The following is a 26,890-nucleotide window of genomic DNA, read 5'->3' on the forward strand; positions in this document are numbered from 1 at the left end:
AGTATGAGATTGGGTATGATTTCATACCTAATCTCATATCCCGTAGCCCCAAAGATCAGTTTCTTCATGAATTTTTAGTTTCATTTTGATTATTTTTTTTTGATTTCATCGGGTTAGAGCTTTGGAGATGGATTTTGAAATTTTTTTGGACGGGTTTTAGTTTTACGATTTCAATGAAACAAAATTCATGTATTAATAGTTTGGTCTTTTAACATCTTTTAGATACCCTTTAGCACACTGTCTTGAGATATCCTTTAGCACACTATCTTGAGATACCCCTTAGCACAATGTGAAAACTACTACCACACCCCTTTTTTAGATTTTTTCCACCGAGAAACTCATGCCGAGAAAAACTCAGGCGCGCACCCATTTTCTACGAGAAAATATCTCTCAAACCCATAGTTTCTGAAATTATGTTTCGGTTTTTTTTTTCTTTTTCTTCATCTCCAATTCGTATCCACATAAACCAAATCTCGCTTTATAAGAAAAAAAAACTGAGTCCGATCTTATTTCTCTCTGCTTTCGTCCCAGTTCTTCATTGGAGCTTCACTTTACAGGTAAATCTCAACATCTTTGTATTTTGTAAACCCTAGATATACGATTCAGTCTTTAAATATTTTGAATCTAATGAAATATACATTGTTAGGGTTAGTATGAATTTGTTATGCTCGTATCTTATTAGAATTGGGTTTGTGAAACCCTATTATGTAGTAATTTGGAGATTGGATTGGTTTGGTTAGTGCAGCTGGGTTGCTTGCATGATTTGGGATATGATGAAGCGGAGAAGAATATATATTGGTGTTCAATTAGCTGAAGTTTTTCGAATTCAAGCAACAATATCAACAACTGTAATCAATAAAAAAAGGGATTTCTGGAAATTACCGAGATGGGTCTAATTGCAATTCCTGAGACACAAACGAAGACGAGGTCAAGCTTGATTCTGATCATCAGTTTTTGAGTTTAATTGAGACGATGAATTGAGGTGAATCTGTATGAGAAACTCTATAAGATATCAATGGAGAAATGAATATAGCAACATCAACGGGTTCGATTGGGCTTGAGAGTACAAATAGTATAGAAATGATAGTTGTTCTTGAGAATTAGTGTTACTGGAAGTGTCCATAACGTGACATCTCTTTGCAAAACAACGACAAAATTTGGGGGCTTGATGTAATCTGAAGATGGGTTAGAAGTGGTTGAATCAGTGGAGTTGGCTGCGTCTAACCTGGATCCACCTACAGATTTTCGACGTGCTCTCCCTCTTTAGTCAAAAAATAGCTCCTGGGATTCTAGTGGTACTGATCATCTTGTGAGGACAGTTTTTGGGTACAGTAAAATCTAGATGTATGTTAGGAGTTAACATTACAGGTTGGTTAAGATGCGGGCGAATGAATTTTTTATCTTCATGTTAGGGCACTCGAGTCCTTTTTTGATCATTTTGTCAGTGGGAGTACATTGTTCATGTTTCTTCTCTTATCTACATAAAATGGTGGATTGCGATGCTGCTATTGAACTCGAATGTACTAATATGCAACAATTACCTGCTATGCATCTAAAAAAGTTGTTGCATAACTTGTTATGCAGTCCAGAAAACGTTTGCATAACACGTTATGCATCAACTTTTTTGTTACAGTTGAAACCAACAAAAACAAAGAATGCATAACGTGTCATGCACCTACAATAATAACTGCATAACATGTTATGCAGTCATGAAATCAGATGCATAACCTGTTATGCATCTAGAAAAGTTGTTGCATAACTTGTTATGCAGTCTAGAAAACGTTTGCATAATACGTTATGCATCAAATTTTTTGTTACTGTTGAAACCAACAAAAACAAAGATTGCATAACTTGTCATCCACCTACAATAATATCTGCATAATATGTTATGCAGTCATGAAAATGTATGCATAACCTGTTACGCATCCGAAAATATGTCTGCATAGTGCATTATGCATCAACTTTATTTGTACGCACTAAAATCAACCAAAACAATGACTACATAACAATGTTATAGATGCATAACTTGTTATGCAATCGAGAAAATGGTTGCATAATTCGTTATGCGTCTGCTTTTTCTGTTGGATTCAGGCATATACAACGTTCTAGTGGCTGCATAACCAAAATAATTGATGCATGAACAAAAATATGGTTGCATAGCGTGTTATGCATCTTTTGTGGTGTATGCATATTGTGTTATGCATCTTTTTTGGAGGCTACATAACGAATATGTAGTTAGTTTTCGAAATTTTTCCCTAAAATGATGATCACCTCCGATTTTTTCGTGAAAAACAAAAAATTGATATTGTTGTTCGTACTCGTTGTGTAGCTCTCCTTAAAAGATTTCCAACGATATAAAATTTGTAAAATTCCAAGGCGCGTTTTTTTAGATATGTTATATCCAAGTTGTGCTGCCAATTATACCCCTGAAAAATTAGGATGCATAACCCGTTATGCAGTCATTGTTCAAAATTTCATATAATTATGGATGTCAGTTGTCACGGAAATAATTGTGGGTTGTGGGAATGTTATAAATACCCTCCATTTTGGTCAACCTTACACAAATACCCCCAAGGGGTAGAAAATAATTTTTTTTGGAGTCAACTTGAGGAAGTTGATTCCAATTTTGGAGCCAACTTGAGAAGTTACTTTCAATTTTTGGAAGCAACTGGTGCTAGTTGCTTTCACTTTTGGAAGCAACTTATGCTAGTTGCTTTCAGCGAGGGGTATTTTTAAAATTGAATAAGGGTATATTTCAAATAGTGGATTTTGAGGGGTATTTGAATAATGTTCCCTTATGGGTTTCACGGAAACTAAAAATAATATTGGGCCTGACAATGAGAATATTATTTTTATTGGGCATGCGCTTAACTCCCCTAGCACAGTATCTTAGATGGGTTTAAATTTGAAACCTATTTTGAGGCATACTCATTTTTTTGAGGCATACTCATTCATTATACTATCTAGGGTGGGTTTATAAGGGGTGTCTAAAGGTACTGCAATTACCTATATATCCTTAGACAATTTAAATTATTAGAGTGCCCTTATCATCAAAAACCTAAAATCAAAAATCAAAATAAACTTTAAACTCAAACATCTTGGACTCAAATTCAATCAAGAAATTGATCAAGCAAAGCAAACACGAATCGAAGTGAGCGATGTTGGAGTGCGAAATCCAAATCCCAATTGCTCTTATATGTATTTTAGAATGTATGTGTAACAAACCCATCTTGTTATTGATTGATTTTATTTTGATTGATCGATAAAATATGATTTCAAAGATGAAATTAGGGTTTTCAGAAGATCAGTTCGGCTGATCTTGGAGTATCAATTTTGAGCCGAACCTAGTGTATGATTTAGAGAAACACTATGTTCGGCTAATGCGACTTTGCTAGATTTTGTTCGAATCAGCCGAACCAAAATTCGTCAGTTACAGAGTGAAGTTAGGCTGATAACTTTCCAGCCGAACCTCAGTTTTTTGAAAATATACCTAGGTTCGGCTGATAACTTTTCAGCCGAACTGTTCATCTGGTCAGTAGATCTGGGTTTTAAAAATTAAATTTTTTGACAGATTCAACTTATAAAAAGAAATTAAACCTCGTATAGAAGTCTACTTATGATTTGAATCACACATTTTGATCACTTTTAATCATTAAAATCTCAAAATTCAAAACCCAAGTTTTTTTCACTTCTTCTTCTTCCTCTCAAGAATCCCAACTCTCTCACATAAATTTGATTTATCTACTAATTCACCACTAATAATATAATTTTTAATCAATCCTTAAAATTCCTATCTAATCAAATCTAATCATAATCATTAACACCAATTATGTAAGGATAGTTATGCCATTATCAAAAAGGATGGATAAGGGGTAATGTTATTTTTTATTTGGTAACCCTATTTTGACATTATTTAGTATGCCTCAAAAATTTCAGTATGCCTCAAAAGAGGTTTCTTAAATGGGGAAATTAGGCTCAGGCCCAACCCATGGATAACCCATAATATGAGGCCCTTAATTAAAAAAAGTTTAAATCTAGGCCCCGAGTTTTTAAAAGACCTTGATACCCTTATGCATATTGTCAAGCCCATAATTAAATAAAATTTAAATCTAGGCCCAAAATTATTAAATCTGGGCCCGAAATTATTAAAATACAGTGCGAAGGTGTAAACAGAAGTTACACATGCATATGGCATGTGTAACCAGAAGTTACACATCCTTATGATATGTGTAATGCAAAGTTACACTTGTATATATATGCAAATAAATAGACATAAAAAAAAAACACAAAAAAAAAGTTATTACTTTAATATTCATTTACAATAATTTCTTAGCATGTGTAACTAGAAGTTACACACGCATCTGTTTAGTGTAATTGAGAGTTACATATGTGTCTATCTAGTGTAACTGAGAGTTACACATGCATCTGACTTGTGTATTCAGCGTCAACTCCAGTTCCAGCGAGACCATTACCACGTTTAAGCAATTAGCTTTTATGAAGTTATCTAAAACCTGAAATATAACAACAAGCAATCAGTATTTATACGATTAAAATGAACAGTACATAAAACAATGTATATTTCAGTTTCACAAGCATCTGACTAGTGTAGCTAGCGGTTACACATGCATCTGAATTGTGTAACTGAGAGTTACACATGCATATAACATGTGTAACTGAGAGTTACACATGCATATAACATGTGTAACTAGGAGATACACATTCATCTAGCTAGTGTAGCTAGCAGTTACACATGCATATGACTAGTGTAACTAGGAGTTACACATACATATTGATATGTGTACCCAAAATCAGTATGTGTAAGTAAAAGTTACACATCTAATTAACATGTGTAACTTGCAGATACACATGCATCTGAATTATGTAACTAGGAGTTACACATGCATCTGACTTAGATATGTCAACATAAAATCAGCAAATCCATCTCTAAATGAATAACACTAGCAAAAACGAGAGGTGACTATCAAGCAATTACCAGTCATAAAATAATACAGTTAACCTTGCAAGTGAATAAGAAGCTCTTAATTAAGATATCACTGCTTCAGCAGAAAGACGTTGTTAGCACTGTATTAACAGAAAGACGTTTTACAGCGCTAGTCTAGATGTACCTAAGCCATTTTCATATTATCGATGACGAAGGACATTTTAAGCAACAGAAAGTAAAGCTTCAGACAGTAATTATACTGGCAGAATAATACAAACACCTGGGAACCTTGTGCTAGCACATTAATATCGCAAAAAATGATCACACAACTGATTCAGCAGGGTATAGATATGAACCCAGGAAAACAAAATGCATGTGTAATCAGTAGTTACACATGTAAACAATAGTTACACATGCATATTAGCATAAGTTACACATACAATCATCATGTGTAACTAGAAATTACACATCTAATTATTATGTGTAACTATAAGTATAACCTGCATCTAATTAGTCTAATCTGCATCCACTACTACTCCCTACTACTAGGACTTGATGTTCTTTTCTCAATTTCATAAATATAACCACTATAACATATCCCATCAAATTAGCATGTGTAACTATAAGTTACATATGCATATCCCATCAAATTAGCATGTGTAACTATAAGTTACACATCTAATTTGCATGTGTAACTAGTAGATACACATTTATTTGGCTTGTGTACCTAGAAGTTACATATTTAATTAGCATGTGTAACTACTAGTTACACATCCATAGTCTGCCAATGCTAGTTAAACGTGCAAATTGTCATGCATATGGCTTGTGTGATGTGCAGTTAAACAGATGTATGAGTTAAGTGAAACCATTCCAGACCTATATCCATATACTACCTTTCAAGAAAAAGAAGTAGCTAGTCGTAAGTAATCAAGAAGGCTTATTTCAAGAAGACTGACTGGTATTCCAGTATCAGACCAGAACATAAAAAAATATGAATGCATGACATAAGATATACAAATCTTAAGGTTTACACATATAATTACCACATGTAACCAGCAGTTACACATTCAATTGGCATGTGTAACTCGCAGTTACACATCCAATTGGCATGTGTAACTAGCAGTTACACGATTTCCGAATTTTGACATTTTTGCATCCTAGTTAGATCGAACTAGCTAACAGGAGAAATCACAAAACATAATAATGTTCATAACATGAACCTAACCCTAACTTTATTGAACCTGTGTTTACCATGTCAGTCGCCGTGTCGATGCACAAACATGTATACCCTTCTATATAGTAAAATATTTTACCATAATTGTTATAACAGTGCTCATTCTGTATAGTAAGTAAAATCCAAGATTTGATTCAACAATCTAAGAAACATGGCAACATCATTATATGAAAGAAGGAAAAGCATGAGCAGAAGAAAGATAACTATACAAGTAAAATCCCATATTTTCACCAATCAAAAATTGATTATTTGTATAAAAATGGTCTGCAATCATGAAATAACAAGCAGTGAAGAACTGATAAAAAGAATTAAGGTTCAATACCTTAACAGATCAAGTAAGATCCACCACCATCACTATTGTAAGAGGGGAATGAAGTAGCTGAGCTAGAAATACAAGCTGAAATAATCATTCAAGAATAAAAAGTAAGTTCAGATTTTGGTCAACAAGCAAAAGTTAACAAATTTGAAATCAAGATAACGAAATCAAGATAAAACTGCTCTAAAAAACTACATCAAAATCAGTATGTGTAAGTAAAAGTTACACATCTAATTAGCATGTGTAACTACAAATTACACACCTATTCAGGTTGTGTAACTACAAATTACACACCTATTCAGGTTGTGTAACTAGAAGTTACACATCTAATTAGCATGTGTAACTAAAAATTACACATCTATTTAACTTGTGTAACTAGAAGTTACACATCTAGAAGTTACATACCCACTCCATGATCATAGATCAACGTATTATGTTGTTTGTGCAGTTGCTCCATCAAACTTACCAATCGGTGTCTTCATATCACTTTCTTCTTTATTTCAGACCTCTCTCCTAAATCTTTCAATGAAACAAAAACATTTCTTAAATAACATTACACATCTTTTCACAATTGCTTAAATAACATTTCTAAGCCCGCGTCTGACAAGCATTGTTCAACAGTTGCTAAAGTTCAGCAGTTCTTAGGAATATGAATCACAGATATAAACATATTATACGCAAATCAACGATGCACGAAGTAGTTTCTTCTAGCAACTAAAGCAATGATGATTTTCACATATATTTATATCAAATTGAAAGCATTACAAGTCCACGTCCAGTATTAACTAAACATAGGAGATAAAAAATTTGTATTCTCCACTACTATTAGCTCATAGACAGTTGAAGGGTTAGGAAAAACTGTACATAATAAAACTGAGTGCACCACCGAGACCAGAATAAAATGTCATGTGATTAGGTACTGCTAGTCCTCCTACCTACAAACATCAATTGAAACAAAAATAAATATTACTCTCAATCAAATACTAATTAAACCACTTTGACAGATCTTAAATACAAATTGAGTTCATATGAAAACACATACTCCTAAATCCAGCTATACATACCTGATTTATAAAATTGAATCCACATACTCCTAAATTATTCTTCAACCCAACTGAAAATCACCTAATCAAAATGAACAAAACAAAAATTAAATTATCAAAAACAGATCAAGATTGGTTCCCATAGGAAATTAGATTGTGATAAAACTAAATCAAAATTGAAATCGAGAATGAAACAAAAATCGAAACGAGAATAATTACTAACAACAACAACAACTAAAAAACAAATCGTACCTTGATTCTGTTGTTATTCTTCCGAAACAGTGATGATTCTTCTTGATCTCAGAAATCAAAAGAAACAACAACAACTTCAAATCAGAAAACCTAACATGGAGTAGCTTTGAAACAACAAACTAGAATCAATTGAGAATTCGTAGATTGATGATCAGTTGTTAAATAAATTTGAACCAAATCATTCAGATCTGTAAATCCATTGAACAAAAATCGATTAAATCAATTCCTGAGATATCTTCGAATCAACTGAAAAATCCATATTTAATCGACGTAGATCAAATCTATTTATTTCAATCGATTAGTTCATTGAGCTATTCAATCAAAATCATCAACGGAGATCCATAAGAATCGTCATATGAAATCGATGAAGCTAAAATCGTTTTCTTCTTCTCCGTTAAACTACGACGTTGACGATCTGAAACTGAAAACCTTAATACTCTTCGGAGCAAAAACCAGAGAGAGAAAGTGATGTTGATGTAGAATTTTTGTTTGGATAATCAGGATATTTGCTTGCAAAATCTTAGATCTAAGTTTCGAAATCATTTTTTCATTGAGAATTTCGATTAGGAATTGTTTCTCGGACTGGTCTTCGTCCGAGAGAGAGCGCTAAAGAAAATTAGAGAGAGAAACTGAAAAAGAAAAAGAAACCAAAAATGAAATCTACGCCTAGTTTTATAACTATATATACTAAAGGGCTGTTTTGGTATTACGAAGTAAATTTTTTATTTACAAGCCCTGAATTCTAAAGTTATGTGCCTAGAAATATCAAAATGTGAAATAATGGAATTGATAGAGAATGATCCATTTTGTGGGGCTTCTCTATATTCAACCCATATAGTAGGGGTTATAGTATTTTTCAGTTCTTAAATTTTGTATACCCAAGGAGTTGAAGAGCATTTCTTTTTGATTTACAATTAGAGGGAGAAAATTGAAGGATAGTCCCCCGCTCCCAGTGTCCATCTCTCTCTTGATGGAGACAGACGAAGAGCAAACAAGCATTCCATTCCAACTCCAGTTCGATAAACCAGTCTCATCTCAGGTTTTGGGTCAATTCCTTCTTTTTTGTTTTTTCGAAATCGGTTCCTACTACCTACATATACTTTTCTTTGTTTACTTGAACTTACTTTGATTAATTGCTCCTATCAATGATTTTCACTTAAATGTACAGATTAAGATTGCTGAATGGAACCCAGAAAAGGATTTATTAGCCATGGTTACTGAAGACTCAAAAATACTTCTTCATCGATTTAATTGGCAAAGATTATGGACCATTTCTCCAGGTTCTTTCTACTTCCATTTCTTCTTTAATGTTGTAATCTATAGTTTATAGATGGAATGGGTATCTGGGCAATGTTGCATTTCTCCTGTTTCTTAGAAGTTGTAGAAATTTGGGATATACGGATGATTATAGGTTATTATGTTTTTAGGGTTTTAGCGGTCTGTTGCTAAATGGGGCAATGCAAGTGTTGTTATCTTAATCTAAGTTTGTTTCTGTGTGATGATTGGTACAATAAATGGTCTTGTTGAATTTGTTGATGCGTACAGGGATTTGGAAATTATATTATAGTTTTGGGGTTTAGGGTTCTAGATAATTATGAAGTCAGAAAAGTTTGAATCTCCATTCCGTTGCTGTTATGTTAATCTTACTTTATTCCGACTTTAAACCTCACTCCCTTTCATATTTTCTGCTTTGTGTATCTTGTCGCTTATTTGTAATGTATGATTGCGTCAGAGCAGTCATGTGGTTTATAAGGGAACTAATACATTTGGTAACGGAAATGTTTGTGCTCAAATTCCATTTGAGGAGATTCATGGATTAAGAATGGTAGATTGGTAGTTGATTACTGACATACACTCGATCTTCTTTAGGAAGATGTATAACAGCTCTATGTTGGCGACCTGATGGTAAAGCAATAGCTGTTGGCCTTGAAGATGGCACTATTTCTTTGCATGATGTTGAGGTGAGTTCAATGAAAAAAGGAATTTTTTTTTTATATGTTATATCTCTAAGCTCCCCTCCTTCTTTTCATGTTTCAACATTTTTGTTGCTTTTTCTTCTCAAACCCTCACAACTTTCCCTGTAATTATGTGTATAGGTAGCGATCATGTTTTCTGGTTGATGTTTGACATCAATGATACACATCCTTCGTGTCAGTTCACCGATTTCCTGTTTGATTCATGTATTCTAATTACTCACTGAAGTATTGTTGTTTTTTCTGCGAACACAGAATGGAAAGCTGTTGAGAAGCATAAAATCTCATAATGTGGCTGTCGTGTGTCTTAACTGGGAGGAAGATGGACAGCCAGCAAGCGTATGCATATTTCCGATGTTTTCTGTTTGTATTGTCCTCTGATATCTTAAATACCGAAGCTTGCTGAATAAAAGTACTGTTCTGTTTTGAAATGCATTGAAAATGATACAAATTTTGGGATGATAACATCTTTACATGGTGCTGTTCCATTATATATATGATCTCTTTGTTGTACGAAATGTTTGATTTTGTGCCTTACAAGAAGTCCACTTTTGGAATTTTCATTACTGGAATACACATTGACCTGCTGAGTAGATTGAGCTGTTGTGGTCATTTTGAATCTGATATTTTTTGTTTTTGCTTCTGGTTGGCGCTATTGCATTTATGTTTCAGGACAATAACAACACTCAATTAATTTACGAAGATCGTACTTCACGTTTCTTCCCTTCTGCCCCAAGAGTTCCTCGAATGCCTGGAGTAGCATCTGGGGATACTGGGTTTATGGACGAAAGTGAAGATTCATTTAGAGAATTATCAAATACTTCACATCAACGATTTAACATCTTATGCAGTGGTGACAAAGAAGGAAGCATTTGTTTCAGTATATTTGGAATTTTCCCAATAGGAAAAATCGTAAGTCATTAGTAACCTTTCATTCTGATTCATATTTATCCTCACGTATGATAAGATGCTTCAACTAATTATCTCGCTGCACCTGGTATTTTAGCATTGTCAGAATGTGTATGTCCTTTCTTTGATTTCTTTAGCATCACTTATACGTTAATTGTGGGTTCCTTAAACTTTGGTGATTCATTTTCAATGTTTATTTTCCTCGTAATTCACCAGTTTGTCAATATTCTTTCACATAGTGTGAATGTACCAAAAGCTATGCTGTTAGTTCGAAGTATTTCTGTTTGGTAGCAGATAAAGGAAATATGTTTTGATGTTTGGGAAGCTGGAAGAAGTTAGTCCTGAGACTCCCTTAAGTCCTTAAAGTGGAACCATGTTCGAGTTTCCCCTGTTCTGATTAGATTACATTTCATGGTTCCTTAGAGGAGTTAAAAAGAACAGTCACCTTAAGGTTTGCATGAATTTTTTATTATAATCTGGGTTTGCGCTTACTTCCTGCTCTGAGTACCTCTAGAAAAGTAAATAAGTTATCCATTGTGAGATTTATTTTTATAGAAGGCCCACTTCAACCAAGCTCTAGTTCTGAGGGAATATGAAAGTTGAAAACCTTCCATTGTGTCATATACTCGGCCTCTATCTGTGCCATTTGGATTCCGAAATAGCTTGGGAGGTCAAACTCCTGCCTTGCACCCAAGAGTAATTTAAGGTTGACCCAACCAATTTTGCAAACTAATCGTTAATTTTCAAACTGTTGAGCCAAAATGGGTCATACTAGACCCCTGCTTCGGATATTCCAGTGTGGATCGGCTCGGAACAAGTCATCAGCATGAATCCTAGCTTGGGCACCCAACAGTATCTGGAACCATATATATATAAGTCAATTCAATAATAATGATACCCGTGCTTCATAATGTCTACGTTCATCATGTTGTAAGAACCATGAAAGATTCTAGTGATGGTACAGTGTTGTCAAATAATTTCACTGAATTTCGTTGTTATCTTGCTAGATTAACTTATCTCTTCACCAATATACCATCCTTTATACAATACTTATGCTATTTAATTTTTGTGAGTTGATATTATTGCTCCATTCTATTCTAACTTAGTTATGGGCGTGAGGGCCACATACCAGAATATAAACAAAACGTTCATATCTGCTCCACTTCGGGACAAAGAAGCTGTGCACCAACTTGTAAATTCATCAATATATAAGTTATGTTCCTATCCCACTGAGTTGCAATTCTTCATACCTATGGTGGTTTTTTTTTCTTAGTTTATGTCAATGATATGAAGCTTTTTATTCTTTAGTTTAGGACTTGCAATCTTGTTGGTGGAAGTCTCTGGTCTGCAGAGGCTTTACTCTCAAATATTACACCACCAATGAAACATCATTTCAAATGTTCAAACTTAGATCAAGTCTGTTTACGTTCATGGTCATGGCTCCCCCCTTATTTGTAACTGGAAAGGAAAAAACAGAAGTCCTAGAAGGAAACTACTCTAAATGTGGTCTGCCAACATCTGCCACATACCAATGAACTGGATCGAAAATAACTAGAAATAGAACACCTTTCATGACCAATTATTCCTTGGAACTTAAAACCTTGAAACGATTACATCATGAATTAGACAATCCTATATGCTCTCTGAATTTTCTGATCTGTATAAGCTCAACTAATTTAGTTCTCGCACAACTTCTGGATTAACGTAGTTTCTTATAAAGAATAGTTGCTTGGTTTTTCTTCATTCTTTCTCTCCTAATAGGCTTGTAGAATACAATTTCTAATGCGGTAATACAAACCTGACATTTTTGGTGATTGGCATCATCAGGTAGCTTTGTCAAAAGATCTTTGTCATTTGATTGTAATGTGCTTTGGGGAACTGGTGGAGCACATGATTGAAGAAAAGGAAAAAGTATCTGGAAATGGTTCTTTAGTTGGATTGCATTGTTTGCTACTTGATACTTCTATATTTCGGAAGAGGTCAGTTATCCAACACGACGTGTAGTCTGAACTCTTAAGTAGGGTTTAAATATTCTTTAGTTTCTTTATTCTATTCTATGCAATTAGGTTTGCAGAGATTTTCATCCTCTTCATACCATCATTGTTCTTATTTTATTTAGCTTCGTCTGTACTCCAACGATGATGGATTGGCATATATTGAATCTCAACTTCCATAGTTTACTCTTGTTGAGCTTTTCTGTTACTCTTGCTGATATACTTAATTTCATAACCCAAATGTTTATCGACGGGCTGCCAATAACACGTCTAATTTCTGCAGAATTTGATTTTATTTCTTGCATTGATATTATATGCGCTGTCCGGTTCATAATAAGTTAAAATATTTAAAGTCATTGGGAACTCTCAGATAGTTGTGTGCTAAACTTTTCTGAACTTACACGTTTACTTCTTGTTTTTACTTTTGTTATAGGAAGAATGAGCTCCATCAAGTTGCTCAACAGGCTTCAAACATAGAGGACTTAATTGAGGTTATCAGGGCTTCATTATCAATCATGTGTAAACAGTGGGCTGATGCCATGCACGTATTCCACGAGAAGTTTGACACTCTATCTCCTCTGATTGCTGATAATGGTATAGTGGTGTTTTGAAATTATCTAAGTATGCTGTAGTTGCATCGTAGCAAATTATGTTGGTATAGTTCATCTTACAACATTTTCTTCTATTCATTTATGTATAGGATTGGATTCAAGTCCTCAAGAGGAGTTCTTAAGCCTTCTAGGTGGTGCTCGGACAAGTCCACCAGTACATCAGTTTCTTGTTTCCACTCTTGGTGAAGTGGTAAGCTAGCATATGAATGTTGATTGTGGTTTTATTAAAATCAAATAGTTATAATCCTTCTCCTGCTCATCTCCTTCTAATTTTCAACTACCAAGATCTTCAGATCCTACTATTGAACTGTGAAATGGCAACTAAGTAAGTCTATCTCTCATTTCGACAACCATGACATGACCCAACACCTTCTCGTTGGCTAGCTTCCCCACTTTCATCGCCTGAGATATGCAGTAATGCAGATCTTTGTGTCTATATTGATTTTAATGCATTAAACATTCTCTACGATGACAAGAAAACTTGATATATCACAAGGTCACTTTATTACAGAACAGTAGAATGAGGCCCGCCAATTTGGTATATCATTTTGTAGTTCACCACACTGTTAAGAACCTATTTCAGGGAAATTTTATAGCAGATGAAGTGTACATCAAATGAAAAATTAGGAAAGACAAAACTGTAGCTGCAGAACTTCAAAAATGATGACCAGCTGGTTATGGCCACTAGTTGGTTGCGAATGAACGAGTCTGCATAGTATGGAGTAGAGCAAAGTTCTGAAGCAATAGAGCCAGTGAAAAGAAAATGTTAAAATGGGTATAACAGTTCTTCATTGTGCATTGCATCCCTCCTTGACCACAGGTCACAAATGTTGAAGTACTGCACCTTGTGATGTAAAGTTCCACAGAAGTATGGCTATGTTGGAAAATGTTGACTGAATTTGTAATAACTGTAATAAGTTATATCTAAATGATCCGATGATCTTTAATCACATACACAAGTACTTTTCAGTCATCAAATTTACTGGTAATTAGGGTCTCAAACGAGTAACAAAGGCTATTGATAATGCTGGGAAGGAGCTTCATCTTATTGTTCGTGAGCATCTCCAGGTACAGAACTCGTCATCCCATGTAGTTAAATGTGTTCTCTTATTCCAACCACTATTTCCCTCCTTGCTGCACATGTTGTTCAAGGTTTACCATCCTGTAAATCAAGATTTTATTCTTTTATGCAAATGAGAATAGATTGAGATATTGTATTTTTTTCTTAGATAGTGGTGTTCAGATTGATTCAATATGAAGCAAGTCATATAAATTGTCAATTTGCAGCCTGCTGCAGAAATAATTGGATTTAGAATTGGAGAATTAAGAGGTCTCTCAAGGTGGAGGGCTCGCTATCAAGGTATTGGGCTAGATGAGAAGCTTATTGATAGTGCAACAGAAAGGGCTGGTATGTTGCTTGTACAAGTTGAGAGGCTTATCAAGGTGCTTGCTGTGGTTGTCTATCAGGTATTCTTATGGAATACTTCCCATCTTAGTTTGGTCATTTCTACGTATAGCCTAGAATTATACAATGATCTTTTTGTTGCCGGTATTCTGAATCATGTCGTTCTTGTGTTACAGTTTCAGAATTTCTTGCTCTGGCTCTCAAAATGTATAAAACTGCTTATGTCTGAATCAAGTGACCAGCTTCCCCCATTCAATAGGTTTGAAAATGTTAGCAATCTTTTGATGGAACCACTAGTTGATTATTCTGCTTAATGCATTTTTTTTTTTGGATGCAGTGAACTTGTAATTGTATTCTTGAAGTTTCTATATGACCAAGATCCTGTCAGGCAATTGTTGGAGGTCATGGAAGGAGACCATAGTATTGAGGTTGATTCGTAAGTTCTTTTTCTCGTTTAACCTTTTCCAAATCATACTATGCTATGTGTTGCGGCTCCACTAATTATCACAAGACTAATTTTTCTTTTACGGTCATTGTATACAGCTCTAAACATAAATTTTGGTCAAATATGAATGCCATAATATTTTTAGAGTTAAATTTCCATGTCACACTTACCAACAGGGTTTCCATGTGTATACAACATTCACATACACCACCTTGAAGATGACGAAAATTCAACTTTGCAGGGAAACAATGCAAAGAGTTGAAGAACTAGTTCAATTTGGTGGATTTTCAGACACCGAGTACTTGCAGAGAACACTAGCTAAAGAATTTGAACTGCTCGAGTATAGGTACTTTTTTGTTTTTATTTCTTTGCATATTGTTTTGTTTGTTGTTCGGTTTCCATATCATCTTCTCAATATCCCGTAATTTCAGTTTCAAGGAGGCCTTTCTCGTTCCATTCACCACAATTTCCAAAAAGATCCATTGTAAAGATTTGATGCCATTGTTTCCTGTTCCAGCAGCTTCACCAAAGTCTGCTTCCACTTCCATAAATATTCCTGCATCTATATCCTTCTACGAGGTAACTTATTAGTGGTTGTCTACTCTTATCGTTGAATAATCAATTATTCTCAAAGTCAAAGTTTTTGTTACATTACTCTTTACTTATGCTTTCTTTTAAAACCTTATCCTGAGCTCGGATGTTTATAGCAGCACTAGCAAGAACAATGTAGATTTAATGTCAGCTTTATCATGCAAAATGATGATGCAACAACTAAGGGAACAGACTTACATAAAGTTTCTTTTTGATCATTTTATGCTTATATTAATCTATTCTCCGGTGTTTCAATTCCTCAGGAATCCCAAAACAGATTCTTAGATTACACTTGTTTCAGGATACCCGACAAGTCTTTCTCAGATATGGCTAATTGTATAGGCATAACTAGGGGGTTTAAGAATGATTTAAGTACCACTGAGATGGCTCATACTTCTATGGAGGCAGTACTGCTGATTGTTCCTGATGGGTACAATTGTGTGGATGTCTCCCTGTATAAGGTATTCTACCTGAAACCCTCTACCAACAATTTTAGATTTCAGTTTTTCAGTCGGTTTCTTATATATTATTCTGTTTGTAATACAGGACACCCAGATTGTTCTACTTTTAAATGAGACAGCCACTGTTTCCGACAGCAGTGGGAGTGGTCACTTGATGATTTTACGAGCAACAGATCTTCCATTTGTTTCTGTTGCAAGTTCATCATATTCACACTTTTGGAATTTGCAAGAGTTGAAGGTATTTCTTTTTCCATTCACCTCAGTTGAGGTGGTAATAGCGCATTTGAATGCAGGGTAACACTGCTTCATGTATCAAACGGCTTTTGCATAATCTAGACTTGTCAAAGCTGATATTCAGCGTGTTTCCACCAAAACAAAAATAAATAAACAAATTGTGAGATGTCTTTCCTATTTTAGGGTTCAAAGCTATTAGCTACTAAATTCTTCATTGTTATACATTCTTAACGGAAGTATAAACACGAGATTTGTTCTTAAATTACCCATTTGTTAATTACATTTTAAATAGGGTTAGTTTTGTCATTTCAGGAATCTGCTATTGATTTGAATATGGAGAATGAAAAAGTTCGAAGTATTCCGCACTCTGTAATTGCTCCCTTAGCTGTCAGTGGTAAGTATATTCTTGACAGTTGACACATATAATGTGGATCAAAATCAAAGTTGCGTACGTGGTTCCAGTTTAGCTAGCAACATTAACAAGAGACACTAGACCACCCCAAAAAAACAAAACACCTTTATGCCATCAGAAAACTAGTGTCTAGACTTTCTTCTTGTTGACATCATTAGAAATAATATGTATAGGGGTAGGATCCGTTGACATGGTTATAATGATATAATCTTGACATTGTAACACCATTTTTTCTACTGAGCCCAACCGGCAATAAATTTGAAGCTAAGATTTTGGTGACATGTTCCTCGTATAAAACTCTAGATTCCTACCAAAAATGAGAGCGCTCCGAAATACGAAACTTCACCATTCACAAATTTTAATTTCAACCGTTAATCTTCAACGGCTGATATTCAAAATGGTAGATGGTGGTCTTATACATCTCGGAATGCTCTCATTTTCGGTTGAAATATAGAGACTTACAAGAAGAACATGTCTCCAAAAAATTAGCTTCAAATTCATTGCCGGTTGGGCTTAGTTGAAAAAATGGCGTTAAAATGTCAAAGATTATGTCATTATATATATATATGGTACTTATATTCGAATTCAACGTTGCAAGTGTTAATTTCAATTATTTCTTTTTTGAGTTAAATTTTTCCTGTGATCTTCCTCTTTTAGTTAATCATATCCTTTTGCAGCTATTAATATCCAACTTAATAATATTGAACAGCTTCAAGAGGTGTGGCTTGTGTCTTTGCTGCAAGAAAGCGCGCCCTAGTTTACATACTAGAGGAAGATGAAGATGAGGGTTCAGACATCGAGTAGTGGGTTCTTTTTGTATATACTGTAATGGAACACCAAGTCGTATCTAAAAGCTTTTCAATGGCGTTATTTTGAATTTAATGTGTGAAACTCTTTGGGCCTGCTCTAATACCTCCTGAGCTCTCATTGTTCATGTGGAACTGCTGTGAAAATACATGTTCTTGTGCATTATATTTGCGAGTGCATTAGTCTATTATTTCTCATATCATTGTCATTTAAGGGGTTAGAGTTGAAATCTGGGGTTTCAAGAACAGGTCCAGAAGTGCATATTTACAAGGTTCCATTTTCTGTTAAAATTAGATACTCAGAAAGAGAGAGGGACAGTGAGAGATTGAAAGAGGTTGTCATGCCCCTATTCACTTAACAGATGTTTAAAGATTTTAGAATTTTCTAGATGATACTATGTGCTACGGGGTGGTTTTCCCATTTTACATAGGGAACCAATGTATCGAGTATGTGTACCCATGGGCTACACATAAATATGAGTATATGTCAACAGGTGAATCGCAAGTGAATTTTGTATATTTGCTACCACTATGGACTCAACAAACATGAAAACGGATGGGCAAACCAACAAATTTGAGGGTTTGTTGAGTCCGGCCGTAGATCTCATGCGTGCTTGATGTAGAACTGGGCGGCTGAAACAAAAACGCTGGCGTGTGAAGCAAAAGCGCCGGCGTTTGATGTTTGACCTCCCCTTGATTTTCTCTCTCCAAATCTCGGTTATTGTATTTAGGATTTATTTTTTATTAGTTAAATCTATATTATAAGGGATAATTGTGTTTTCTCATATCAACGGCCATTTACAGCCAGTTCAGACATATAAAGGATGGTCTGGATTGTTTTTAATTCTTAGGTTGGAGTATTTGGGAGACTTCGTTTTGGTAATATAAAGGACGGTCACGATTAAGCCACCAAATAATATACCACCCTGTGCAAATATTTCGGTCGATTCATTCAAGAAAAAAACGTACCGCATGTCTGCGACCATTCCTCCCCTTTTCTCTCGCCATTAACTCAACGCAATGAACGTTTCGGAAAATGAAATACATATGAGATTTCAAAATGATTTCTTCCTTCTAGGTTTTCGGTTTGATCCACTTCTGCAACCCAAATCTCATAGCTTTATGGTTTGATTCACTTTTCTTCGAAAGGCACTTCATTTTTGATGAACTCATTTGCTAGGGTTACAGTAAGAAATTTATTCCTACCTACCACTTCAGTTCCTATAATCTCCGAATGCCGAAATTAGGGTTCTTGATTGATTTTCTGTAACGAAAGTAAAAAACCCTCATTCAATGGCATTAACATCCACGTTATCTCATTCATTGTATGAGATTATCTGAAGTATGCAACTCATTCAAAAATCTCTGCAACTGTTTATCAGATAATGATATAATAGACAAACTATTAAACAAGGTCTATCTCTCTTTCTCTTTAATACCCTGTATTTATGTTTAATGGTCAAATTAGGAAGTGGGTTTTGATAATAGGTTTGTTTCTGATTGTGGGTTCATTTGAATTTTGATTTGGTAATATTTTATTCCCAGGAATTTCACAGATTGTATATGAAGCTCATATCAATTGAATGGTTTCCTGATGAATCTGATCCTGGATTTCAACATGTGCACAGTACTAAGAAAACTGTGTTGATCACAAGGATTTGCAGGTAATGATTGATGAAGTTTCTTTGGTAACTTTAATTCTTGAGAAATCATCTAATTGTTTATTAAGTTTTTTTAAACATTGGGTGCTGTTCAAATGGTAAAGATCTGGTGTATAATTCTTAGTGCTCTAGAGATTCATGTCCAACATTTACACTGCCTATTGTACCTTCGGAGACAAAACACTCTGAAAATGGGTAACTGAAACAAAAATTAAGGTGAAATTTTACTGAGAATTGTAATTTCATAACACCCTCTAATTTGTTTTCCTTAAGCAACAATGTGTATTTTTTTATTGGTTGTTCAAGATTGCTATGCAAATTCTAATTCCTATATTTATTGTTTTCTTGGTAAATTCTATAGGGAGAAATTTGATGATAAGAAGGAGTGAAGGACAGTAGCGATAGAGGCCTAGATGAAGATAGAAGAAACTCAAATGTTGAAGAAGAAGATTCTTCTGTTATATCACAAATTGTTTCATGTGAATCGTGAAGATTAATCTGCTGAAGATTTAGAGTAATTTGGTTCGGAGAAGAATAAAGAGGTTAGTTAAGTATGTACATGTAACATAAGTTTGAGTTTATATTTATTGTTATTTTGTGCTTTTAGTTTCTGCAACCAAAAATGAAGCACCCAAGTTTTGAAGAGCCGTAAAAGTTTAAGTTAATGGTTGAATCTTAGCATTAGATGAATAGTGAAGTGCGTTAAATAAATCAAAAGTGGTAGTATAATCACCTGAACACAAATTACTATACTGATTATGATAGAATGATTATGATAGAAAAAGCCCCCTTTACTAATTTTGGCTAGCAACAGTCTACCAGTTGAACTTTCGTGTTGCGTGTTACATGGTTCTTCATCTCATTTCTTTCTGAATGCAAGATATTTGAAATTTGGTTTTAGTATCCATTTGAGATATAAAGATGGAACACCGTTTTTTACAAAATAGTTACCACATGGGAGGATTTTAGTGAACCAGCATTCTCAAAGAACTATGATATGCTATTTTACCTATTAGTTGTAACTTTCGGTAGTAACTTTCGGTTATTTGGGCATTCTTTCTAACTTTTGATCAATTTATATTGTGTGGTATTATAGGTTCTCAAATGTTCCGGAATATATATATAAAAGATCTCACAACAGTAGTAGGTTGGTTAAGTCGAAATACGGTAGATCGGTATTTCCCAATTTTATTAGATTTGATTTCAAGAAGAAATGTTTTTTTAATTAGTAGGTTTAGTCTATGAGCCTACACAGCTTTAAGTTGAAATTATTTAGTGGCTACTTCAGTTTCAAGTAAAAAGAAGTGGACATTTGGAAGGCTTATTTGGTTAAGTTTTGATTTTGGCTACTTGGGAAACATCTTTCTGAATTTGTATTTTAACATGGAGATACTTGAGAACCTGTGTGATTACAATCTCCGTGAGGGTTCCAACTCATAGAAAATCATAGTAAATGCTTCTACCTATTACAGGAACATTAGTGGACCAAATAGAAAAACAACTTTCAAATCCTATTCAAGCATTCATCTCGGACCAGTCTAAATCAGATGCCAAGATGCCGAGCAATAGGTATGTGAGCAAATAATTTGTCTCCAGAAGGGTACATAGTTTATCGATTTCCATGATATATATGGAAACGTCCTTGGGTCACTTAAATTTGTTAAATAAGTAGTATATAATGTTACGGTGTTACTTGAAGAAGATCTATTAAATTAAGCAACATACAATTTCATATTTTTGTTTGAGCAGTAAAGTACTATCTCCACCATTTTCCTCTATTATACTTAGTCTTTCTTTTTATTGGTAGATCTGAGAGTGAAACACTTAAGATGGTAAACATTAAGCTTACTGTATGGTACTTGAGGTGTCACTGTTATATACTATTATTTACTACCTCACTTTCCTTTGCCTTCATTTCACCTTTGCCTAATTCTCATATGTTAGTTTAATTTTCTTCTTTTTCCACAGGGATGCTTTCTAATGATACGAAGGAGCAGAGATATGGATATGCATCAAGTTTCTCATACTATGCCTTGAGTTATGATGACCTGATGGCACTTGAAGATATCAGGTGTTTGGCCTTGGAGAAGGTAGCTGAATCCTTTGAGCCTCCCTTGCAACTGTTGCTCCCTTGGATGCCCAGAGATAGTTTTCTTCTACGGTAAGCTCTATCATGAGGCTCTGTGTAACTGCAGTATTTTTCTTCTACAGAAGTAGAGAAACTTGGTGCTCATCTAACACCAGTTAATCGCGGGATCAAGAGTTTTTCCCCGTCGTTCATTGTGTACAACCAACATTTACATTAGAGACTCGACTAATATAGTAGATTATTGTCTGTTTCTTTTGAGGTTGTTTAATTATCAATTTCATTTGGACATCATAATATCTTGGATTTTGGTTTTAGGGGTTTGCTAATTGTTGTAATTTGCACCATCTCCGTATTTGTTTCCTTTAGATTTTGTCCAGCTCAACAAGTCAGAATTTATTTCTTTTTAAATAAGTTTGATGGTTGGTGAAGTCGAAAAATTGGGGAATGAAAAGGTCTCTTAAGTTTAAGGCTCCGTTGTTTAGCCGGAACAAAACATTTCAATGAAGCTCATGAAGCACCAACATCTGATGATAAGTTTATACAGTAATAAAGCAACAACATTTGTTGATCTTGTTGATCGGTGCCACAACGGTGATGAATTTTTGGAAGTGGCCAGGATTATGATTTGTTTACCTTACCATTTTCTAACCCAGCTCTAGATTTAAGCTATCTATCTTTGTCATAGATGCAAGTCATGTGACAGAGAGGTAATGAAGCTATTGTGATGTTATTCGAATGAGTTTGGTAATTCTTCGGCATTTATCTCACTTCAACTATTTGTAGTCTTTATCGGTTGGAGATCAAAACCAAAACCATTGAGTTCTTTTCACGATGCATAGCATTGCACTTACTAAGTGGCACACTCCCTAAAATTTTCGGTTCCATAATTAGTGTCCTATGTTTTTAAGCCGAAGTTCAGGTTAAGAGCAACAACACGACCCGAATACAATCAAGAACATATGTATACGTCAAATGTTAAGAAGTTAATATTCGGAAACGACAACAACATCCAGAGCCCGTACCGTAATCCTAGTAATCTATGAGACCCAACTCTTATTAGTTTATATTAATAAAATCACTAGTGGGATCCTAAAATATCATATTTGTTCATTTTATCTTGGTTTTTCATAGTGCAAAAACATGTTTGTTCATCCACGTGGATTTTGTTGATTGCCATAGAAATTACCCTAACAAGTGATAAAACTCAAGGTGACCAAACTTATACTGAATAACACGACTATTAACAATTTCATAGGAATGTGTTTATGTGAATAATTGATCGAATTCGTTTATGGGGTGAATAATATGTTTGGCTTAATGTAAAGTGTGTTGAAGAACAAGATTCATAATCTGCTAGGCTCAACCTAATCGATCTGGCCAATTTTGATTGTATGTTTGAATACGTATAATTATTTTTACAAATGAATATAGTCAATCAAAAAATACAATACATTCATAGATGGTATAATATTGGTAGAATACTGAAAAACACGAAATAGGCAAGAGAAGCAGAGTTTTCATTCATTAGTTATCAATGTAGTATCACATATACTTATCCGTTTAAGCCTTCTACTTATGAAGGAGGATCCACATACACTCTCTATATTCGTACTATCTCACATATTTGAGCGACAGTTTTCTTAATAAAACCTAAACGATAATAGATTTGAAACTAATATTTTGGGAAGATGTTCCTCTTACAAAGCTCGTTCCTGTTAAATATGAGCACATTTGGAGACGTATAACACTACCATCTAACTCTATTAAAAACTAGAGATTGAAAATCAACGGATTTTTAACCGTTGAAATTAAGATCGATAGATAGTGAGGTTTGGTATTTCGGAACGTGATCATTTTTTCCGGAAACAAAAGTTACGTTCATTTTGAACCGACATTGTTTCCACAGAAGTCAATTCCACGAAACATCCTATTTTAGATAACTTAGCTCGAATCATTTACTTACATCTTTAGATTAGCATAAGTGATAATACTAGCATGTATATAACGAATACAATAATAGACAATCACACATGACACAAAGATTACGTGATTCACCTACCCTTTGCAGGCTACATCCATAGCCAAAACCACCCCGAGAATCTTTCATTATCATAACAAGTTATTACATCGACACACTTCATATAATCAACTGGTTATATAACAACCAACTAGCGATAAACGACTTGGAAACAACAAGACATATTACGAAAATTTTACCCCTTCATTTGTTCTTCTTCTTCCATAAACCTCCACCGCCATGGTTGCTTCTTAGACAAGAACATGAAGAACGTCATGAATTCTAGCTTCTCCCATATGAACCTTAGTAATCCTATATTTCTCCCATACCCTTTGTTTTTGCAAGTCACTCCTCACCTAGACTTCTCCCCATCACTAACCATTGTGGGACGTAATGGTTGTGACCCTCACCCCTAAGCGAATTGCCAAGAGCTTGATTTCTACTCACCATATAGGCCCTCTTATATATAATAGTTATATCCTTGCTCTCCAACTCTTATAGAACCTCTAAGAATAGTCGTATACCTTGATTAGGAGACCCCAAACTTGGAAACCAAAAAACCACAAGTTACTTTCAGGAGAATTCCGTGTGCATCTTCACGGAATAAAACCTTAACAATAACCACCTTTTGTGACGTGAACAAAACTATCGTCTTCACTCCAACAAGGCATGAATGCTTACCACCTTATATAAGGCCATCCTCTCGGACATTATCACTAGCACGAATCAAAGTTGTCTTGTACTTTGAGCTTGAACCACCACCTAAGACAAATTCCTCCTTTGCACTTGCACCATCGGAATTGCCATGTGTCTATATTCTATCATCACCAAAAACAATTTCTTCATATAGTTATACAAGTTTCTGCACCGACTTGCATCAAATTATTTCGTCGCCTTGATCACTCATTATTCCACTTCGAGTAGATTTTTTTTTTTTGCTTCGACACATGTCTAACAGTTGACATTGTTTAAACTGCGCCATTTAATCCATACGGATTTCACCAACTCAAAGAACCAACAATCTTAAGTCATCCTCCATGTAGACAAAACATGCTACAATCGTCATATGTTGTGTATAAACGATTATCACATAGCGCCACCATGATTCAAAACATTATCCTGGAAATATTTGCAGACGCCAAGTGAACCTATGAACGATCTTCTCTCGTAAAGAAAACATCTTCAAAACGAATCATAGTTACATCAAGCAAAGTTGTCGAATCTTTCTTGATGTCGTCCCATTATTTGTTCGACTTTGATCGACTCATCATCTTCACGAATGATATCATTCTGCCATAAACCAAGACTTTCTCTTCTTTGGAACCTATTGGTCAAATTATTAAATCACTGTTATCTTTATCCACGCTCACCGCACCACTTGTCGGGAAATCGAGGTTACGTTCATCTCGAACCAGCATTGTTTCCATATAAGTCAATTCCATGAAACATCTTACTTTAGATGACTTAGCTCGAATCCTTTACTTACATCTTTAGATTAGCATGATTGAGAATACCAGCACGAATATAATGAATACAATAATAGACAATCACACACAACACAAAGATTACGTGGTTCACGTACCCTTTACAGGCTATGTCCACAACCAAAACCACCCTGAGAATCTTTCATTATCATAAAAAATTATTACATGGACACACTTCATATAAGTAACTAGTTATATAACCCACTAGCGATAAAAGACTTAGAATTAACAAGATATATTACGAAAAATTTACTCCTTCCTTTGTTCTTCTTCTTCCATAAACCTCCACCGTCATGGTTACTTCTTAGACAAGAACGTCACGAATTCTAACTTCTCGCATATCTATTCTAGTCACTCTTCTCATCTAAACTTTGCCCCATCACCAACCATTTTAGGACACATGGTTGTGCCCCTCACCCCTTGTTAAGAGGAATGCCAAGAGGATGATTTCTACTCACTATATAAGCCCTCTTATATAGTAATTACATCCTTACTCCACAAGTCCTACAGGTACTTCTAAGAATAGTCGTATACGTTAATAGGAAACCCTAAACTTGGAAACCACATAACTTTGGAAACACCCCAAGTTACGTTCCGGAGAATTCCGGAACCATTTTCACATAAAAAAACATTAACAAATTTTTGGTAGGTATGTAAAGCTTTATAAGAGTAACATATCCCCAAAATAGTAGCTTCAAATTCGCTACTGTTTAGGTTTTATTATGAAAAATGTCGCCCAAAGTGTAAGATAATGTGAATATAACAGTGTGAGGGGATCATCCCTCTCTATTCATAAGCTAAGGATAAGTCCTATGGGCTAGATTGAGCTGCTAGATTGGCAGTTAAGTGTTGCAATTCAAAAAAAAATGTGGACTAAAAGTTAACACTAATTCTCTCTCCTAGCATGTGCTCGCAGTTTAATTAGCAGCGAGATTGAAACACTGAATGATTCAGCGTTCAAAAAGTGACCTTAGCGATGAACCGTTCAGCGCTCACAAAAATCACACGGATCACAAAAATGACAAAATTTGATCTGACATCTGAAATTTAAACCGCTGAACCAAACAGCGCTGGGCATTGGTCCCAGCTAACGTGGACTGCTAATCTAGGTGCTAGATTAGCACTCCCATAGGACTTAGGAGGTTGTTCTAGCTGATATGGACTGCTAATCTAGCTGCTAGATTAGAAGACCATATGACTTAGTCTAAGGAGTAAATCATGGATCCTGGTCACTTACCGGGCCTAAAACCCTAACCCCCCCTCTTGTGCGGTCTAGTAGTAATGCTTTATACATAGTTTTTCAAATGTGAAAAATACTAGAACCCCCCTATTATATGGGTTCAATATATAGAAGCCCCACTAAATGGATCATCCACTATCAACTCCATACTTTAAGAAAATGATATTATTAGGCCCACAAAATCAAATTTTCTTCAAATCTGGCCCATGATTTTATATTATGTATTTTGATAATGACAAAATTATCCTTTCCTATTTATATCACAGACACCTATTAGATATTTTCATTTCTAATTTAATTTTCTCACTCCAATTCTTACAGAAACACAATCTAGGGTTTTAAATTTATTCGAGCAGAGAAAATCGATTCATTTTGAGCCAGAGACAATCGATTTTTCTTTTCCAATTTGATTAAATCTAGGTTTGAATCGATTAATTTTCAAGGTTTCTTTAATTTTCGAAGCATGATTTTGTTTCTGCTGTTGTAACCATTTGTTCCTGGTCTATTCTCTGAAATAGGAAAGATACAAAGGTTTGAACGTCGGTGGCGATGATAAAGATCACAAATACAGCACCAGGGGACAGAGGCGCATCAGTTGCAATAAAAATTACAATCCAAGAAACAAATTTCAATTATCAGATCTGCAGATTCGGCACTAATTCATCAGCGATATAAGTATACAGAGATAAGTATCATCTTCTTTTTGTCATGATGCTTGAATTGAGAGATTTTATTTGATTGATTTCAATTTTTTTTGAAGAATTATGAATA

The 26,890-nt window shown here is 34.7% G+C and overlaps 1 protein-coding gene and 1 long non-coding RNA gene across 3 annotated transcripts; both read left to right on the forward strand.

Moving 5' to 3' along the window:
- Nucleotides 1-8,623: 8,623 nt before the first annotated feature.
- Nucleotides 8,624-17,826, forward strand: LOC113297721 (anaphase-promoting complex subunit 4-like). 2 transcript variants are annotated; one of them, XM_026546291.1, is made up of 19 exons: nucleotides 8,624-8,826; nucleotides 8,956-9,067; nucleotides 9,657-9,748; nucleotides 10,016-10,099; nucleotides 10,433-10,672; nucleotides 11,802-11,882; nucleotides 12,497-12,648; nucleotides 13,097-13,257; nucleotides 13,364-13,464; nucleotides 14,268-14,342; nucleotides 14,562-14,741; nucleotides 14,856-14,938; nucleotides 15,017-15,115; nucleotides 15,366-15,470; nucleotides 15,556-15,703; nucleotides 15,979-16,176; nucleotides 16,262-16,414; nucleotides 16,723-16,804; nucleotides 17,532-17,826. In XM_026546291.1, the coding sequence occupies exons 1-19, from the start codon at nucleotides 8,758-8,760 to the stop codon at nucleotides 17,624-17,626; spliced, it is 2,310 nt and encodes a 769-aa protein (XP_026402076.1). In that variant the 5' UTR covers nucleotides 8,624-8,757; the 3' UTR covers nucleotides 17,627-17,826. The 2 variants fall into 2 exon arrangements, with proteins under 2 accessions (XP_026402076.1, XP_026402078.1); XM_026546293.1 differs by lacking the exon at nucleotides 11,802-11,882 and having other exon boundaries at nucleotides 8,625-8,826.
- Nucleotides 17,827-18,591: 765 nt separating this feature from the next.
- LOC113292765 lies at nucleotides 18,592-21,786 on the forward strand. The gene is made up of 4 exons (XR_003331855.1): nucleotides 18,592-19,042; nucleotides 19,174-19,292; nucleotides 19,651-19,831; nucleotides 21,258-21,786. It is a non-coding gene; the product is annotated as an uncharacterized LOC113292765 (long non-coding RNA).
- Nucleotides 21,787-26,890: the final 5,104 nt, after the last annotated feature.

Source organism: Papaver somniferum, chromosome 7 (assembly GCF_003573695.1).
Source record: "Papaver somniferum cultivar HN1 chromosome 7, ASM357369v1, whole genome shotgun sequence".
NCBI lineage: Eukaryota > Viridiplantae > Streptophyta > Magnoliopsida > Ranunculales > Papaveraceae > Papaver > Papaver somniferum.

Bases quoted from the DNA above. Each gene is read 5' to 3' on its own strand.
- LOC113297721 (XM_026546291.1), top strand. From the start codon at position 8,758: ATGGAGACAGACGAAGAGCAAACAAGCATTCCATTCCAACTCCAGTTC. The intron at 10,100-10,432 runs GTATGCATATTT...TTTATGTTTCAG, and splicing joins AAGATGGACAGCCAGCAAGC to GACAATAACAACACTCAATT. The intron at 16,805-17,531 runs GTAAGTATATTC...AATATTGAACAG, and splicing joins TGCTCCCTTAGCTGTCAGTG to CTTCAAGAGGTGTGGCTTGT.